General features: G+C 34.0%; 2 protein-coding genes across 6 annotated transcripts in view; one reads left to right on the top strand and one right to left on the bottom strand.

Annotated features, from left to right (window-relative positions):
- The window catches only part of LOC135790975 (tachykinin-like peptides receptor 99D), a 56,756-nt gene that overhangs the window by 32,976 nt on the left and 3,282 nt on the right, over positions 1-20,498 (top strand). For all 5 annotated transcript variants that reach the window (XR_010547882.1, XM_065301278.1, XM_065301275.1 and 2 more), the window contains exons 3-8: positions 11,602-12,002; positions 12,109-12,267; positions 14,446-14,620; positions 15,935-16,135; positions 19,136-19,286; positions 19,861-20,057. Coding sequence is in view for 4 of the 5 variants with exons in the window: in XM_065301278.1 (XP_065157350.1) it covers positions 11,915-12,002; positions 12,109-12,267; positions 14,446-14,620; positions 15,935-16,135; positions 19,136-19,286; positions 19,861-20,057 (971 nt within the window). In the remaining variant the exon portion in view is untranslated. The remainder of the gene's footprint in view (positions 1-11,601; positions 12,003-12,108; positions 12,268-14,445; positions 14,621-15,934; positions 16,136-19,135; positions 19,287-19,860; positions 20,058-20,498) is intronic.
- On the bottom strand, positions 2,999-6,883 carry LOC135790888 (uncharacterized). The gene is made up of 2 exons (XM_065301173.1): positions 6,835-6,883; positions 2,999-3,698 (listed from the first exon to the last, which is right to left on the bottom strand). The coding sequence occupies exons 1-2, from the start codon at positions 6,881-6,883 to the stop codon at positions 3,007-3,009; spliced, it is 741 nt and encodes a 246-aa protein (XP_065157245.1). The 3' UTR covers positions 2,999-3,006.

Genomic DNA, 20,498 nt, shown 5'->3' with positions numbered 1-20,498 from the left:
TAGAATGGCGGGAAGTTTAAAATGGCTGAAAGTATAGTCTATGGAAGTATAGTGTACAGTCTCCATAGTGTAGTCAATTGGATTTGATGTTGACGTAGCTGTCGGTAATACAGTGTGATAATACAGTGTGATGGTACTATAGTACTTAGGTTTGAGCTTCATTGCTGGAATGCTAGATGGCGTTAAAGTAGTCAAATAGCCAGATGCAGAGGTATTATTGGCTAAACGATTTCTTTATTTTATTTAAAAATAATTTTTTACTAAATAAAAAGTAGCCTATAACCATTCGGGGACCACTAAGAATATGTGTACAAATTTTCATGATGATCGGTTAAGTAGTTTTTGCGTGAAAGTGTAACAAACATCAGGACTTTCGCATTTATAATATTAGTAGGGATTGCTAATAATGCACTTCAGCGCGTCATCTTGGATTCAACTATTTAACTATAACTATGATTGAAACTCATTGCCAACTTTTTCATATAGAATAGTGCTGTTTTTAGGGTTTTCCTGTCAATTATTTAAAATTTTCTCGTCGTAAAATCAACCTTGGACTTTAACAAACTTTTTAAAAAGAATTGGCCAAATTGGTCAAAGCGTTGTTGAGTTATGCGCTTACCAACAGATTTTGCGATTCGTTTTATATTATAGATATAACTTATGTTGGAGTTAACGTAAATGTCTCAAACATATAAAGTAAAGGAATTACAGGAAAATATTTATGCAAGAATGCAAGTTTTGGAATTTGAATTTTTCACATGTTCACAATATGCACGTGCCATACTAGTTCGTAATGGTAACTGTTATCTATTTTATTCCGGGAATTTGTTGTCGCATATTTTAAGTGCCTGCATACTTTCCGGGCACGTCTCACGCGTAGGTTTTCTCCGGAAGGCGCAAATGGGACTTGACACCAATTCATCAATAAAATATGACGTGCATAAATTGATCCCAAAATGGATACTCGACGACTTTTAAATAAATTATATCTCCTCAAATGCGCACACAGCAGCAATAAAACTAAATGTAGTTTTGCATTTTCAAACGTTTTCAATTACTTTGCGACTTGAAAAGTGCTTAAATATTTACTTCCGGTTTTAAAGTGAATTTCAAAGTCTATTACTTTACAAACCAGCATCTCATTGGCATTTTAAGCTTACGTAAGCTTGAAAATACTTACGTGTTTTAGTAACACACGTTTAGTTTTAGGTTTTCTGAAGTCTCCCGAGACGGAGCTTTGAGTTTTTTGTTTGTTTTGTTGGTATTTGCCAGAATGTAGTGAATTAGCCACGTCCTGCATCGAAAGCTCTGCTGCAGTGACGTAAATCTTTTCTTGATAAAGCAAAATATAAAAGTTTAACGGTAAAAGTTAGAAAAAGTATTGAAAGCTGTGAAAAGTTTTGTAAACAAAAATTACAGTTTCTAACAATATTAGGGTTTATAAATATTTTAGAAAATATAAAACAAAACATTTTGGGGTAAAAATTAGGAAGTTTTGAGTATTTGCTAAAAGTATTTAATTTTAACTCATTAAAATGTTTCATTTTTGCCTCATTAGTATCTTGCGCTGAATCTACGTTTGCGGGTTCATTACGGTGCTTACATTCAATTAAAATGTTTTATTTAAAGAAACACTCGTTAGATGGCGCTACTTGCCAAATATATTACATAAGTGTGGAAATTTCAATATAAAATTTGCAATTTTGTTTTAAAAAATAATAAAAGCTAATAATGCACTTTTGCGCCATCTGGGAGGCAAATATTCAACTATAACTATGATTAAATGGACATATCAACTTTCAACGCTTATTTTACACCCTGTACATCATAATTTTGAATATTTTAATAATTATTCTTTTTTCTAAGTCAAAAAGTATCCTATAAATCATAAATCATCAAAATCTATCAATCCGTTCTTGAGTTATAAATGTTGTAACTAACACTTTGTTCTTTTTGATCAAAATACTGCACAAAATATTTACCCAACTACAATCTGTGCCCTATTATATTAATCTAATCAGGTCAAGGAACCCGCAACATTTGGCTAATTAAAAACAAAAGAAACATCCCATCCACTAATGATATAATGTTCTCCATTATCTTCCATTATCTGTATCTCGTTATCGCGAAATATTTCGTGATTTGCACGCGCGCTGGCAATGACGTTCGCGCACGCAAATTGTTTGATTGTGTCGAGTGGTGCTGTAAGAGAGCCGACTACCTTCAAGCGTGTTTCAAGTGGTTTGCGTACACTTTGCAGCACACGTTGATTAAATTGCAACTCACAAACAGTGAGTTCAAAAGCACACACAAATGTTTTCCGCCGTTTTACATGCGGCGCGGCGCGGCGCGCGTGGAAAACGAACGAATTTCGCAGCGTGCGCAAACTTAAATTAGAAATTAACTTTAATTAATCACACTTGCACTCGCGTAACGCTAACGTTTAGTTCTGTGTAATTTAATTTCGAAAACAAACACATTGATATTGTTATTCAATCAAAGGTGGCGCTGTTGCACAATATATCATAACTTCATGTATAATATAAAAATGAATCGTAAAGTCTGTTGGTAAGCGCATAACTCATCAACGCGTAGACTAATTTGGCCAAGTTCTTTTTTAATGTTTGTTAAAGTCTAAGGATGGTTCTTACAGCGAGAAAAATTTGAATAATTGCCGGGAAAACTCTAAAAACAGCCTTTTTCTATAAGATAAAAGTTGGCATTGAGAATCAATCGTAGTTATAGTTAAATAGTTGAATCCGAGATGGCGTGTTAAAGTGCATTATTAGTAATTCTTTATATAATTAATTTGTTTAAAATAAAATTGCGAATCTTATTCATAGAATTAACTCATACTATGCCTTGAACAAGAGAGTAAAACAAATTACATTTTTATTAAACACTACCGGGACGAAGTCGCGGTCAAAAGTCTAAAATAAAACTAAACATTTTAAGTTATTATTTATTTATTTAAAAAATGCATAAATAAGCATGAACATAAATAAATTAATAATAATTTAATGGTTGTCCAGGGATAAATCCAGGTTGACCATAGGTGTCCTTAACCTGTTCACGACGATAATAACTATCCGGAATCTGTGGCCTCTCCGGTTGTTGCGGTACCCTGATATAAACCGGGTATGGTTTTGGTACTTCAACCTTTACTTGCACAGGATACGGCTTGGGTACCTCCACTCTTACAGGTACCTTAACCTCAACTGGTACTCTTACTTCTTTTGTAACATGCACTGGATACGGTTGTGGTTGTGGTACATGCACGGGTACCTTCACTTCTTTGATGACTTGAACAGGGTACGGTACGTTCCTAGTCACTGGTACCTCTACTCTCACCGGGTATGGCTGTCGGACGTAAACTGGGACACGTACTGGTACTTCTACACGTACCGGAACTTTCCTTTCGACTTGTACGGGATACGGTTGGGGGACACGTACCTGCACAGGTACTTTCACTTCTTTTGTTACATGAACAGGGTAGGGTTGTGGTACTGGTACACGAATGTGTACAGGTACTTTCTTTTCGACGTAGACTGGGTATGGTTGGGGGACTTGAACGGGGACACGGATGATTTGAGGTTGTTGGGGTTGTTGAGGTTGTTGAGGGGTCCAGGTGTTCCATTGGTTGATTTGTGGTGGGGGCTGGTATCTTGGTGGGCCGTAGTAGTCTTGAGGGACAGGGCCTAATCCATGGATGAATCAATTGTCATAAAATGACAAAAATCTATAATAAAATTTAAAAAAAACATTATTTGTATAAATAATATAAATAATAACAATTATTGGTAATCTTACAGAAGCAAAACGCATTTTTCGATTTTTGTTGTACACTTTTGGTTAAACAAACTCAAACTGATGATAATATTTAACTTTTTCATCTTTTATACTCACAAAAGATAAATATTTCGAAACTGTTACATAATTTTCGTCACATAAAGAATGCATACATTTATTTGTTACATTGAGCAACGCATACAAGATTTATGCACAGTTTGCATTAAAACCATCTTCTTACCATTCACTATACACTCAATACCAAATAAAAATAAAACCAGTTTTATTTACTTACTATAAATTATTTAAATTGTTTTTTTTTTCCTCTGCGTGAATGATATTGAAAAGTGTGAAAATTCATATTTTCACTTTTTCTTTAAATATGTATGAGCAAGTTTTTATTTGACATGAAAAACACGTTTGTGACTAAAATACAAACATGTAAACATTTGTGATATGATATAACACTGCGCCAGAATTTATTGGATTTCTACAAAATGCAAAATCGTTCCGGCGGGAATTGTCAGCGAAACGTTTCACCCCGGCGAGGATATAAGAGTATTTACGATTCACGGGACGAGAGTGAATATTATGAGCAACGCGGAATAACGTTTGAAAAAATTGAACGAGAACAAATCCTTTTAACGTTAAACAAGCTTTACTTGCAAGACAAGCATGAAGCAAATAAGCTCAAACTGCTTTTTATTATTATTCTTATCTTTAGCGTAAATATAACCGTCGGAAGAAGAGTTTGTAACAAACATGAAGCTTCAATATATTATGTGAAAATTTTGAGAAAATTTTTGGTATGAATCTGAATAGATGATATTTTCTTATTCTATCAGATGGAAAAATAATTCCGGAATACGGAAATGATGTGTATTAGGGAGTGATAACACACATATGCGTGGGTGCGTGCGGGCATCATAAATCAATCCGACGCAGTTTTTTTCGTCGGGTTTGATGACTTAACGAGTCAATCGGTCGATCAAACACATCAATCTTGCTTTCATGGGATTTTATTGTTGCCAAACTGTTTAATTTACTATATTTCCATATTTTCCTCTTTTTTATTTCTTTTATTGCCTAAAAGACATTTTTATTATTTTATAATTAAATATAGTAAAATATTTAAATACTACGTACTTTCTATTACAATGCATAATAAATCATGACAATAGAAATAAATTATAGATAAATAAATATACAATCCGGTGATTTATTAATTTATCATTGAATCACGCAAATATTACGAATTCAAGGAATAAATAAAATTGCATGCCATAAATCCAGCATGTATCGGTACTTACCTTCTCTTTTTGCATCACCGGAGTTGACTCATAAATTTCCATTAGTTATGTTAATTATGTTGGTGTTGGCCACGTTGTGCTGGCAATTTTATGAGCGTTGGTGCAGGCGTAGGCGTAGGCGGTGCGCCAGTTAACCGAACGAGAGCTGCTACCTGTGCCAGCACATGCAAAACAGGGTGTAAATTTTAATTTGTTTAAGTACCGCGTAATGATTGTTCCGGATGCATATCGCATGATACATTGTGCATACACTTTCAGCTGGAAAATTGAAATATCAAGAAACAGTTGAATAGCAGTATACCTTTAGGTTACTGATTAATTAAGTTATTACTCGTGCATGAATTAGCATGAAACCACAATTGGATACATTTCTGAGTAATAATTCGTGTCTTTGATCATTGCGCATCGTGGATGGGACACGTATTGTGGTGCAATTTATACTTGAGCTTAAAACCGTTAATGTGCTTAACGTGCGCTTAATGCGCTTAACCCATCATTCTTCCTCGAGGGAGTTCGGTGCTTCCGGAAAAGCGGATCGGACACGCAGGCGAAAAGTGCATTATATTCAGCTTGATCTCTTACTTGTACTATGCAACTTCTCTTACGTTTGTGAATTTGAAGAAAAGAATGTATAGTGGGTTGCAGCACTTTAGAATATTCAAAATATTTTTGATATTTTTCAACATTTCTTTTCTAAAACAGTAAAATAATAATAATAAATGTTATTTAAAGCTAGAAATTTATCACATGAATTAAATACCACATCTTACCACTGATAAATGCCCGGAATTACCGTGAAGCATTGCAAACTTCTCACAACTCGAGTACTTAGCAAATATGACTGCAGGTAAACTTGGCGAATGCAATAATTTCACACATTATTTATGCGCTTGCATTACGAACCACTCAATCACTGATATAAATGGTTTGAAATTAAAAGTATTAGTTCGCAGAAAGTTGGTTAGTAACTGACGTGTTGGGAAACTACTGAAAACTTAAATGAAACATCAAATAAGAGAAGTCGTAGAATGTAGAGTGAAATAGTGAGAATGGAATAGTCCACAGCGTAAGGAACAGGGGGTGTATAGGTAGAGTTAACGCGTCGGACGTGCGTGCGTGACGATGACTGGCATCACGTGTGCATGTTGGGCCAATCAGAACGTGCGACGTTGCAACACGTCGCGTGATTGCGCTCATGTGACTCAGAAGTGCAGCGTCACTGAAGGTTATTATAGTCGGTGAATTCAAGCTGAAAACATCTAGAAGAATTTGTAAATTATCAGGTATAAGAAAAAATTTAGTAAAGTTAGTTACAGCGTGTATAACTCAAGAACGGTTGGACAGATTTTAATTATTTAAAGTTTATTGTATTCATCTTTGTCCTGAATATGAGAATATTAATTAAAATTTTGAATATTTTGATTTTAATGGTGTTAAATTTGAGGTTAAATTGGAAATAAAATATTAGTCGTAAATATAGTTGCATAATATAATCAGAGAGGGCGCTAAAGCGTATTATTACCATTTCTCATTACTAATTATTAGTAAACTAGTAATTTTATTTTAATTAATCATAAATCACTAGCGAACATTCAGTTTAATCAATGGTCATCATTATTACCCTTTGTAATTGTGGTTTTAATTCATAATGAAGCGTTATTTTAATCACTGCTTTCACTCCCAAATAAATAAACAAACAGCGCTGTTCAATGATACAAAACACCAAATTAATTACTCTCAGTTGCCGAAAATAGAACATTTGAACCATTTAGCCATTCCATCATGGTTAGTATAACATCTCCCCACACGCGTCATGCAAATCCCACCGAAATTCTAATAAATTGCGCATTGTCCACGCTTTTAACCCTAATTAAATAACAAATGCACATTACAAATATTATATCATAGTCGCTCATGTGCAGAGCTAGTTTGCATTGTGAGCGGATTGCGTTCGTGCGGTGTCCCCTCGCTTGTTTGCCATCCAGAAACAGTCCGTGAGCTTTTCAATCACAGCGCGCGCGGAACTGAGCGAAAAGCCCACACACAGCACGCCACGATGCGTTTGCGGATTGTGTGGATATTATTATCCGAGGGCAACGCTGTCGCACGTTGCGTTTCTGCACAGTCATCGGCGCATGCAGAATCGGATTTTCATTTGTCAACGGTATTTGTATGTATTTGTTGTTTCGAACTTCATTCGCCGTCAAATGCAGTCAACTGCATCATTCACAGTTTGTATCTATTCTCAAAAGGTCACAAAGAAAACAATTTGTATTTTATCTTTTAAGATAGAAAATCTTTTGTTCGGTTGTATGTTATTGAATTACTCTTAAACGGTTCGTTCAATTTTGATGAAATTTTTTTGTGGTAAACTACGGGTATTCGTGGATGGTTTAAATGAAAAATTTCATCAGATAGAAAAATATTTTAATTAAAAAAAATTAATCCAAAGAAAACAATTTTTTGGTTGTGTTTTTTCGCTGTATTTGATTTCATCAACAACCCCACCCCGTGACTAAAGCCCATGACTAAAGTACTTTAGTCACGGCCGTGTTTAAAGTACCACTTTTGGTACCACTGTGTAAAAACTAATATTTTTTTAAAATTCTCAAAACTGTAGCACAATGCCAGTAAAAACAATTTGCAACATTTTGTAACATGTCAACGTCCACGAAAAACAATCAGTTAACCTAACTTTCGTGATTTCCCTATTATCAACTTGTTTAAACCAACTTTTCGGCCGCTATTTGCCATCGTTTTTGGAGCCAAATAAATTAGTTTCCTTTGTCTAGTGACCTATTACGCAAAGCCAACAAACCAACAAGCCCGACCGAAGCTCCCCAAGCATAATGGACGCACTAAGCATTAAACATTCAACATCCGACTGCGTGGGCGCCGCTGAATTTCTATTTGCACGTTGGTTGTGGGTCATTTTAGAAAATTGTGCGCGCGCGTCCTTTTTCCGACTGTTGACATTTAATATTCGTTGCGCTGTTGACATGAAACCCATCCAATCAATTAAAGCGCGCGCCGGACGCCGACGTTAAATGTGTTGACATTTCTTTTATTCGACGCGCTGCGTTTCGAATGCAATATTCTAGGGGCGATGTTATAGTAATTGTGTATAAACAATAAAAGTACATGCGTGCAGTGTTAATATTTGTTTATAAAACTCAATTCTGTTTGTTTATTTGCGAATAATTTTTCATTAAAAAATTGAAAATTTTGAAAAAATTGAAAAATTATTAAGTTTTTTGCCTAGGCAATAAATTTTCAATTTAATATCAAGGCAGTAAAGTAAAGATTTTACTAAAAGTTGTTTATTCGTGAATATTTTAATTTTTTTTCATTAGAAATTTGAAAAATGAGTAAAAATAGAGAAGTTATAGACTTTTCTGCCTAGGCCGTAAATATTTATTTTAATATTAAGGCAGTATAGTAATATTTTACCATTATTTTCAATTAAGTTAATTCTGAATGCCAAAAAATGTATTGTTTTCTTTTTTCTTTAATGCCTAGGCATTTTATTTGTTTACAAGTCTGTTCTTGATTAGTTTCTAACAGATTTCACTTGACGCATTGTTGAATTATCCCTAGAAGATTCTTTCGCAGCGAAATCCTAAGAAACCTCCTCAACAATGAAGAACAATAGACACAGCATTCCTTTTCCCGTATATTTTTTCCCTTTGCTTCCAATTCTATTTGCTTGCTTTCATTTCTGGTAAAGTTGTCTACTCGCCAGATTGTACTCAAATACAGCGCGCGTATTTTTTCCGTCTTCCGCCTCGTGCGTTGCCTCGTTGTCTCGCCTTCCAATTTCCACCACATACCGAAACACTAAAACGTCCATTCTTGAACTTATTATCCACCTATTCAACGCGTCCAGACACACAACCGCAGAAATAAAAAAAAGAAAAGCGGAATGAGCGAACGAGTGAACAATAAAGTGAACGAGTCATCCCTAACTCCACGAATGCGAATGCGTAGTCCTAGTTGGATTCGAATTCGAATTCGTATTCGGCTCGTATTCAATCGCGTTGGCGGATCGGCGGATCCACGGATGAAATTGAATTATTCGATTACGAAAGAGCCGGGGCGGTGGCGGTGGCTGTGTGGCTGTGGCTGGAAAATGCGGCGTCGAGGGACGCGCCGCGCCGGCGATAGTTTTCGAGGTGACAATGCTTGTCATTTACATTTATTGCCCTTCGCGTATTTGCGCAGCACTCAGCGCAACAACATTGAATTGATGGAATTGATACCACTGCGTAAAAAAAGTGTGTTAGGAAATAACATAGCTAAATTCAAAGTAATACAAAAGTATTACGAGGAACATCTGTGGCTAATTGTTTGGTTTTCAATTAAATTTAAAAATTACTGTTTGAAGAAAACGAAGAGTTATAAAATTTTATGTTTGCGTTAGAAATTCACTTTGTTTTAGTGAAAGAAAGTTAAAAAAAAATTATCCTCGTGACTAAACCCCGTGACTAAAGTACTTTAGTCACGTCCATGTATAAAGTACCACTTTTTCTTTCTCAAAACCGTGGAAAAAATGACAAAATTATGTTTTTAGAAAAAATCGGAGAATTTATTTGTTGACCTTCAGATTTTTCAATGTATACTTTAGATTCCCCTCCACCAATGAATATATTTCTCTACTAGGCGGATGGTAACAATATCTATTCTGATTTGATATGCAAATTCAATGTTTTACGCAACTACCTCTTTCCAAACACGTCGAAACCGACGAAAACAGAAGTTTTCAACAACATCACTACGTCTGAATCAATTTAAAACAATCAAATAATTTTCCACGTGATAAAATTCAATTCCTTTCCTTTTCTTTAAATTAGTTATCTGTAGTCGATATTTTCAAGTCGAATTTTTCCTTCCTTCCTTCTTTTCCGTTTTTTATTGCTGTTGTCTCCTAAATTTTGCAACAAATGACGCGGAATTAAACGTCATACATTCAGCCGTCGGTAGCAATGGAATGCAATTATTCGAAGGGGTCCGAAAAACATTTCCGAATATTTCGATGGCGCTGACGACGGCTTTGAGCGCCTGCGAAAAGATTGGATGTGTTTGGAAGCGAGAGTTTTGCGCAGGGATAACTTACAAACGACATTAGGCGTCGCGCACATTTTTGTCCGAATCAATGAACAGTGAATTTTCTTCTCTACGCCGAGCTTAAAATCATACTTGTGCAAATCTTAAACTTTTCAAAGCCGACAGAATGGGAGAAAAAAGTTGAGATGTAATCCGGATTAAGTTTTTTTAGTTGTTGAAGTTTGGGTGAGGATAACTTATGGCTTAAAATCAGAGGGTACTGATTGATATGTCATTAAGAAGTGATTTTTTAGTATTTAATAATAGTATATTAAGTATCAAGTGACTAAACAGTAGTTTTAGTCACGAGATTGATTAAGAGCAAGCGTAGCGAGCGTTTAATCAATCGAGTGTTTAACAAAGTTTAGCCACGTGATGTTTACGTTGTGCTGCACCGTAGGCAAATGCGCAGGCGCAAGCTCCACCCTGTGACTAAAGCCCGTGACTAAAGTACTTTAGGCATGGCCTTGCTGGTCTGTGTTTAATGTACTACTTTTTGTCTCTAAAAACCGTGGAAAAAGAAATGTTTTAAATGTGGAAGTAGAAAAATTATATCTAATATGGTTTTAAATAATAATTAGCAGATTTAAAACGTAAAAATGTTTCCTGATGAAGGTTTAGTAGTACGAGTATAAGTTCATTTTAATGATATGTGGAATAAAATATGTAATAATACCGTATTTCCTGGTAAGTTGGTACTACTTTCAACATGTGCAAACCGTAAAAATACTCGTTACTTTATAGGAACATATTTAAATTGCCTAGTTATCTCTTTCATTCGCATTTGAGCGCTAGCCAAATCATATAATATGAGAATTTTGCAATCTTTGCAATTCAATTGATATTCCCCGGAAATATGAAAGCATTTTCTTTCTATAGGAAGAATATTGATAAACTTGGTTTATGCAAAATTGTTTGCAACTACTCGTATGTACTAGTAAATACTCCTTTATCAAAATAAATACCGTATTAAACTAATTAAAAAATGGAATATTTTCATAATGAAAAATTAAATATTTTTATCAAACGAATTCTCAATTTAGTAATTTATTTCATAAGAATAAAATTTATGTATTTTTTTTGCCAGTAAGATAAATATTCGCATAATTTTGATACACTATCGTATCGATGCCAAATATAACCTCAAAGTTTAAAAAAATTACGTAATTTACTCATTATTGCATTAAATTGAAAAGTTGCCAAATGACTGCCAGTGTATTAGATCTATAAAAATTACATGAAAGGAAATTAATATTTCATGCTTCATGCTCATGACTAAAGCCCGTAACTAAAGTACTTTAGTCACCGCAAAATTAAAATTTACAAAATTTAAATTTTAAAATTTTACTGAAAATGACTCGTTATTATTCTATAATAACTCTTAAATAATTTGTTTCAGATATAATCTCCTTGGCAATGCGTCAAAACAAATCCCCAATCTCAAAATTGCCCTGCGCTCGTTACGTTCCCCATCACACTCATCACGCTTGCGAGCGCAATGGAAACAATGATCTCTTCTGGTCCAGCGCGTCCCAACGCAGCGATATTGATATCACATTCACATTCACATTCACTCTTCGTTGCATTGACTCGCTCGCGGCTATCCGCGATTATCAACTCGAGTAAATCGCATCCGCCATCAACGCAGCGATAAACATCTCTTTAAACAACAAATATTTATTTGTAAATTCAAATCAAGAAATTAAATAAAAATGAATGAGACACTCCTGGATCCGTTCGCCAACGTCTTGTTCACATTGGATTCGATGGAGAACGGGACGAACACAACGAATAACACAGGTATGTTTTTATTTTGTTTTGGGTCTGATTTGTATACAATTTGTAAATTGTAAATTGATATTGTGCAATGATGTTTATGCTATTGTAATTGATTGCTTTGTTGAAGTGGACGAAGGCAATCGATTTATTTTGCCGCTATGGAGACAGGCTTATTGGTCTATTCTGTATGCGGGGATGGTAATTGTCGCTACCGGCGGCAATTTAATCGTCATCTGGATTGTCCTTGCTCACAAGCGTATGAGGACCGTATTCAACTATTTTCTACGTAAGTAAAAAATTTATTATTAATTTTAATTTAATTTAAAAGTTTCCGTCGATGGTATGCAAACTCGTATTTAATTAAATTTGGTTTTATTGGTTGCACGAAATCAATTAAAATATTTATTTCTATTTTTAATTTAATAAAAATAAATATCGTGTTGTGTTACAAATTTTTACCAATTTTATATTCGACATTTTTCGTCTAATCGGTATAAAAATGTGGATTTTTAAAAATGGAAATAAAAATTTGTTTAAATGTTATTAAATACGTGATTTATTGGTTATTTGGCGTATTAAAGTTTTAGTATACAGTTTTTATAGTTTTTTAATGGTTGAGAAAAGAAAAACTTTGATTTTTCTCATAAACGAAAGTAAAATCATTTAAAATTCGAAGTAATGGTTTTGTGCTGTACCGTAGGCAAATACGCAGGCGCAAATTCCACCCTGTGATTAAAACCCGTGACTAAAGTACTTTATTCACGGTTTGATCCGTCCATGTGTAAAATATATATTTTTGTGTCTCTAAACCGTGAAAAACCCGCGTTTTAAAGATGAAAGTAAAAAATTTATTAAAATTCTAATAAATAAATGATTTATCGGCTAATTTACATATTAAAATTTAAGTGCACGGTTTTTATAGTTTTTTTAATAGCCGAGGAAAAGATAAAACTATTTTCTAAGGTAAAATCTTTAAAAATTTGAAATTATTAAAGATATGAATGAGATTTTAATTTTAAAACATAAATTTTCCTCAAGGTGTTAAAATACGTATCATAAAATAATAATTTATTTCGATTTTTATTATAAAACCTCGATTTTTACTCTTATTTTATACCATCAATGTTTAAATGCTCCGGTAGACAGCGATCACGTTTTACAACTCACTTCCCGTTCACTTTTTTCCTGTTTGAAACGAAAATTGCACAATTTAATATCATTACAACTTCCATTTTCGAAATTCCGTGCCGCGCGTGGCTGGCGCTTCGCTTTTTTCTTTCTCCCCTCGCTTCGTTTGTGTGCGCGGCAGCGTATTTTCCGCAACGGCGGAGTCGAGACCCGAGATGCCAATCGGTACGAGCATATTATGTATTTGGTCGTGTTGCCCTGTCGAGGATTAAAGTTCTTTTTAACTCGTTTAATAACCGCCGGCGCCCGCGGGAGGCGGATGTAATTGCATCAACGTTCGCGATACACTCGCGACGACGTTTTCGGAGCGGCGATGTGGACGTGACCGACATTTTCTGAAACAATATGGACATAATGGTAATGGTAAACTTCTAAAAAGAAAAAATATTTGATATTTTGAACGAATATTACAAGTTTTTTAAGAGTGGGATTTTTGAAAAAGGAAAAAATATATTGCGTTTCATTTGCAATAAAACGGGGTATTAATTTATGTAGGTTTCAGAATATTTGATCAATTTTGTGCATTTAATATTTTTATAGATATATCTGTATAATTGAAAGCAGACGTATGTATTTTATTGGAAAGCAATTCAATAAATTGCCCTAAAAATGTTGAAAAGTAAATTTGATATTTTAGTTTCGCTGTTTTTTATTTTTTCATTTCTACCGACGTATGCTGAAATATATTATTTGCGGATACTTAATACACTTTTTACTTCCATCTTGAAAGCTTCAGTTTTTCCACGGTTTTGAGACACAAAAATTGGTATTTTAAACACACACCGCCAAGGTCGTGACTAAAGTACTTTAGTCACAGGTTTTAGTCACGGAGTGGACTACAATATTACCTCATAACATTTCCCTCCGGGACAATTTCTTATTAAAACTATCAATTTGCAATTTTACAATTTTTGGGGTTTTCATTGATTTTGTAAAAAATACTTTTAGTTATTTATAAAAATATTTTCTTAAAATTAACAATACGTTAACCCCAAGAAAATCCTTTATTTCTTGTATAAACCCGAATGTTTGAGGAACATTAACAAGTCCAAAACAAATGTTTTTCAAGTGTCCCTAGTGTCTCCTCCAAACGCGCACTGAATAACAACACTGAATTAACTTCTGCTTATAATTACTTTAAGACATTTATTAATGAAGCACTGCGTAGTTTTTAAATCATATTTTCATACTTTGACAGACATTTTATCGTAGTTTTACAGTACGATAAAAACTTGAATAATTGGAGAAAGAAAATTATTAAACTTGTTTTTTACAGTAAATCTTTCAATAGCGGACACAATGGTCTCGACACTAAACGTCACCTTCAATTTCGTCTACATGCTGAACGCTGATTGGCCATTTGGTAAATTGTACTGCAAAATAACGCAATTTATCGCGGCTTTGTCCATCTGCGCATCCGTCTTCTCTCTAATGGCCATTTCTATTGACAGGTAAGTTTTATTACCTTACTTACTAAAGTTTTATTATAATTTTCTTTCAAAACATTTTTTAAAATATAAAAATATTTAATCTGAAATCCACCGGCTGGATTTCGGTTGAAATAAGCTCTCAACTTAAGATTTGATTTGAATTGGATCGCAAAGAAATATTATCGATAAGTTGATTGAAACTGAAGACGAACGAATTCGGAATAAGAATAAGATTAGAAAAGTAGGTGAAAGTGGAGGTGGTTCCACGGTTTGTGGGCCTTAAAGAACGATAACGTGAACGTGAAGTGATGCTGGAAGCGCTGAGGACGTTAATTAATCCGCAAGCCGTGAAAACCACGGCGCTTTGGTTTTTGCAAAGCTGTAAATTGGATTAATGCGAGTCGCAGGTTTTTCTTCCAATGCACAATTAAAATTTTTATTGATTTATCTCAAACATTAATTACAATCGCATCTACACCTAAAAATATAAAAACCATCGAAGAAATTCCCTTATCCTATCATCGTTATCTTGTTATAATCGAAATAAAATTGGATCATCGAGAAAAAATTATCCAATTGCTGGCAGTACGAGTACAATGGATTTTTCTACAAAAACAAAAAGCATGAGTTGGCGCTTGAGTTCGCGTTTGATTTCAATTTTGATTCGGATTCAGATTCAATCTGTGCTACGATGCACGCGCGGCAAATTCGTTTTTCGTCTATCTTTAGCCCTTGAGCGTATGCAGAGTTTGGGCGGCGGCAATTTGGACTACACACGCGTTCCCGTAAAACTTTTCCAATAATGAACTGGAAACGAATACGCGCTGCGCTCGCCCTCGTGTGAGCTATCAAAATTAAACAATCTGATTACCAAATGGTGATGAAGCTATTTGTTAGGGCAAAGCGGGTGTTTATTGTGGTGATTAATGAAATTTATTCTTGAGATTGAATTAAACTACGTGTCAACTACAATTTAAAGTTTTTACTACTTCATAAAAGTTTATACAATCAACTTTTAGTGGCAAAAAGTTTTAATTATGATTAATATTAAGTTAAAATAACGATTTTCATTTTTTTTAGGTCAAAAACTTGTTTTTTTTTATGTTTTTGACCTAAAAAGTCTTTGACTCTTTGATATGTTTGGACTTTGGACTACTTTTGGATAATATTGTTTTCCACTCTGTGTATCACATATCCTAGCCTACTTTTGACAACATGGCACTCAACTGTTTACTTTACTTTATTTTCTTGATCTCTGCGAGAAACCAAAGGAGTTTATGGCAAATAAGCAGTGGGAAAGTTTGTGGATGATGTTTTTGTTGTTGTTGTTGACAGATACATGGCGATAATGACGCCGCTGCGGCCGCGAATGGGCCGGATTGTCACTCTATCGCTGGCTATTGCCACGTGGGTGCTCGGCGCCATCATCTCCAGCCCCAATCTGTACGTCTACACTACGTTCGCGCTACCGGAGAGAATAATCTGCTATTCGGAGTGGCCTGATGGTCTCACAGGCGTATCCAAATTGGATTATATGTAAGTTATTTTTTTTTATAAGATATGCAACCAATATTACATTGTATTACCATATAAATCATAGTTTTGTTAGTTACATCATTTATAATTCAAGAACGGTTGGACAGATTTTTATGATTTTTGGGTTTTTGGATTTGTCTTCAGCATGAATAAGATAAAGAGTATTAAAATATCAAAAATAATTATTTTAAGGGTGTTAAATTATGGGTTGAGTATTGATACATACTGATATCATATTTATAGATAACTAGTTCAATTCTAGATAGCGCTAAATGTCATTATTAGCATTCCTCATTTCCTAAAAATAAAATTTCGAATTTTATTGATGGAATCACCATATTCTAGTTCCAAGAAACGAAAAACTTAAAATTAATTAAATTCTACATTAAAACTACGTTCCCGAAGCCCATGACTTCCTAGTTTTATAAATTTTAAACTAACATTACATCTTAAAACGTTCCTTTGCCTAAAATAGCGTCCCTAACCCATAAAGGATAAAAGATGTAACAAAGCGTTTAATGAAACCCAGACGCAGATCAAGGAAGCGCAATCCAGCAGTGAAAAATCAGCGCCAAAGCAATTTTATTCACGCCACGGTACACTGCCGCATTTTCCCCGTCACAAATCGCAAAGCAAAGTAAACTACGCGCCCGTAAGAAAACAAGCAACAAGCAAAAAAAAACGCGGCAAGCAGAAATGAGGCCCCGAAAGAGCCGCGCTCTCGCTCACTGCGTTGCGTTCATCAAGAAAACGCTGCAGCGCACGTTTTCTTAGCAACGTTTCACTCTTTTCCGCTTGACGCTGCATAATTTGCGTTTTCCGGCATGGATTAAAAGCTCTTTGCGTACATTTACATACATTATATTACATTACATTTGCAACTCTTCTTTTCACTGCAGCCATAGAAACAATTTTGCAAGTAGTGTAGATAAGTACAATTTTACGGTGTTTGACGTCAGAGATATATACTGCAGTAAATCAACACCCTCTGTTAGTGGTGTTTAATTTAGAATCAGATAAGTAACAGCTTATCAAAATAGCTTGTAAACTTTTACGTACTACTTTTTACGATATAGTAGGTTATTTACAATGTAGCGTAATTAAATTTTTTCTTTTGCCTTAATTTTAATATATTATCTTGTATCCTGTAGAGGATTGTTCGTAGATTAAGACACTGCAATTTGTTCCTTTCTATCTCTATGTACGAAATATTCGCAATTGTAAAAAATCGTCAAAATTTGAAAAATTTCAAGTTTGAGTCAAATCTTTCACCTTTTTACCCTACGATATTTAATTATTTTTTACTCTAATCTAATAGAGAATTTTCCAATCTTTCATAGTCTGTAATTTGCTAGTTGCTATCTGTTTTAGTTTAAGAGATATAAATTATTGAAAATCGTCGACAAAAATTATCGACCAACCCCCCTTGGCAATTTTTTCTTAAGAATTAAAATTTCATCTCTCAGATTTGCGTTTTAACTATCCTATCTTATTGAGAATAGTCCGTAGATTAAGATGCTGCGATCAGATCTTATTTATCTCTTTTAGTTTACGAGATATTCGCGATTAAAGAAAATGCTCAAAAATTGAAAAATGTCACTTTTTAGCACTTTTAGTCGCGTTTTTCGACCTTTTACTGTTGGAAATATTATCATTTTATATTTTTATCTGATAGAGAATTTCCTAGTCTTTCATAATCAGCGATTTGTTGGTTGCTATCGCTTTTAGTTTAACAGATATTAATTATCAAAATCGTCGAAAAAAGTATCAAGCACCCCCTTGGCAATTTTTTCTTAAGAATTAAAATTTCATCTCTCAGATTTACGTTTTAACTATCCTATCTTATAGAGAATAGTCCGTAGATTAAGATGCTGCGATCAGATCTTATTTATCTCTTTTAGTTTTCGAGATATTCGCGATTAAAGAAAATGCTCAAAAATTGAAAAATGTCACTTTTTAGCACTTTTAGTCGCGTTTTTCGACCTTTTACTGTTGGAAATATTATCATTTTATATTTTTATCTGATAGAGAATTTCCTAGTCTTTCATAATCAGCGATTTGTTGGTTGCTATCGCTTTTAGTTTAACAGATATTAATTATCAAAAATCGTCGAAAAAAAGTATCAAGCACCCCCCCTTGGCAATTTTTTCTTAAGAATTAAAATTTCATCTCTCAGATTTACGTTTTAACTATCCTATCTTATAGAGAATAGTCCGTAGATTAAGATGCTGCGATCAGATCTTATTTATCTCTTTTAGTTTACGAGATATTCGCGATTAAAGAAAATGCTCAAAAATTGAAAAATGTCACTTTTTAGCACTTTTAGTCGCGTTTTTCGACCTTTTACTGTTGGAAATATTATCATTTTATATTTTTATCTGATAGAGAATTTCCTAGTCTTTCATAATCAGCGATTTGTTGGTTGCTATCGCTTTTAGTTTAACAGATATTAATTATCAAAAATCGTCGAAAAAAAGTATCAAGAACCCTTGGCGATTTTTTCTTAAAATTAAAATTTCATCTTTCAGACTTTCGTTTTAACTAGCCTATCTTATAGAGAAAAGTCCGTAGATTAAGACGCTGCGACGCGATCTTAATTATCTCTTTTAGTTTACGATATATTCGCAATTGTAAATAATTGTCTAAATCTGAAATATTTCAATTTTTAGCACTTTTATTAAATTTTGTATTTTTTACCCTACAATGTTATAGTATATTCAGAAAATATTCAGAATCTAGGGGCTTATGGCTAGCTACAAAGCCTCGCACAAAGAGGAGAGGAAAATAATAGGAAACACTGTATATTTGTGTTCTTTTATTCTCTCGCCGGTTAAATCATATAAAATTTTGAAATCACAACGATTCTAAAGAAGTTTTCACTTCAAAAAGAAAAAACAAGTTCACATTTTTACGTAGAGAACAGATTTTTGTTGACTTATAAGAAAATTTCTAGTTTAAACCTTTATAAATATTAATAACTTAATATTGACTGTATTCCAGGTATAACGTGGCATTCCTCTTCATAACATATGTGGTACCCATCCTCGCGATGACGTACACCTATACCCGCATCGGCCTCGAACTCTGGGGTTCGCAGGGCATCGGCGAGTGCACTCAGCGGCAAATGGACAACATCAAAAGCAAGCGGCGGGTAATATACATATCCTAATATCTACCCAATCATCACATTATCGAGACTGCTTCATATCTTAATGCTTGCATGCGTTTATATACGTACATTAGGTAATTGGTTGAAGCCTAATAACGCTTCATAGAACACACAACAAAAATTTTCATTTTATTTCAAAAAATATTCTAAAATATCTATAATACAAAAATGAATCGCAAAATCTGTTGGTAAGCGCATAACTCAACAACGCCTAGACCAATTTGGCCAATTATTTTTTTAAAATGTTTGATAAAATTCAAGGATGGTTTTTACGTCGAGAAAAATTCAAATAATTGCCGAGAAAACCCTAAAAAACAGCCATTTTCTATAGGATGACAGTTGGCATTGAGATTCAATCATAGTTATAGTTAAATAGTTGAATCCGAGATGGCGCGCTGAAGTGTATTATTAGCTACTCTTTATATAATTAATTTCTTTAAAATAAAATTGCGAATCTAATTGTTAGAATTGACACATACTATGTCTAGAACAAGAGAGTAAAAACAAATAACATTTTTATTTAAGCTAGTTTATTAATAAGAATGTTTCTTTATAGGTGGTTAAAATGATGGTCGTTGTGGTGATCATTTTCGCCGTCTGCTGGCTACCGTTCCATTTATACTTCATCATAATAGCACACTTCCCCGAAATTAGCAACTCCAGCTACATTCAGGAACTTTACCTGGCAATCTACTGGCTGGCGATGAGCAATTCGATGTACAATCCGATTATCTACTGCTGGATGAACGCACGGTGAGTCACAACGCTGCGCATCATCATTAATAACACTAAACATGACGAAATAATTCGTTATCTTCACGCGACGCAATCAAAAACGTGGAAAATTTGTTCGGAATTCTTTAATTGCGCGCCGAAATTCACCTCGTTAATCATTGCAGATTAAAGCATTAGTATTAAGCCTAATTAATGGTTTGATACCTTTCACATTTTCATTAATTCATTAATTATTCGTTAATATTTTCGCGAAAAACGATCGAATTCGATTTGGTACGGTTCGATGGGGAAGGCGTTTGGGAAATCAACGCGTTCATTCATCAAATGTTAGTCTTAGGCGATAAATAACGTCTTCGGACTTTAATTATTAATTTAATAATATATTAATTAATTTATTGGGGAGTGAAAAGTCGTTTAGAGTGTCTTTGCAGTGAAAATCAAAGAAAATTAATTTGATTT

The sequence above is a fragment of the Atheta coriaria genome, unplaced genomic scaffold, assembly GCF_025399875.1.
Source record: "Atheta coriaria isolate IRGN ID8LTWV9N9 unplaced genomic scaffold, Caltech_Dcor_3.1 hic_scaffold_4_pilon, whole genome shotgun sequence".
In the NCBI taxonomy this organism is placed as follows: domain Eukaryota; kingdom Metazoa; phylum Arthropoda; class Insecta; order Coleoptera; family Staphylinidae; genus Dalotia; species Dalotia coriaria.
Note: the sequence above shows the minus strand (reverse complement) of the source record. Positions and strands in the feature narration are given on the sequence as shown.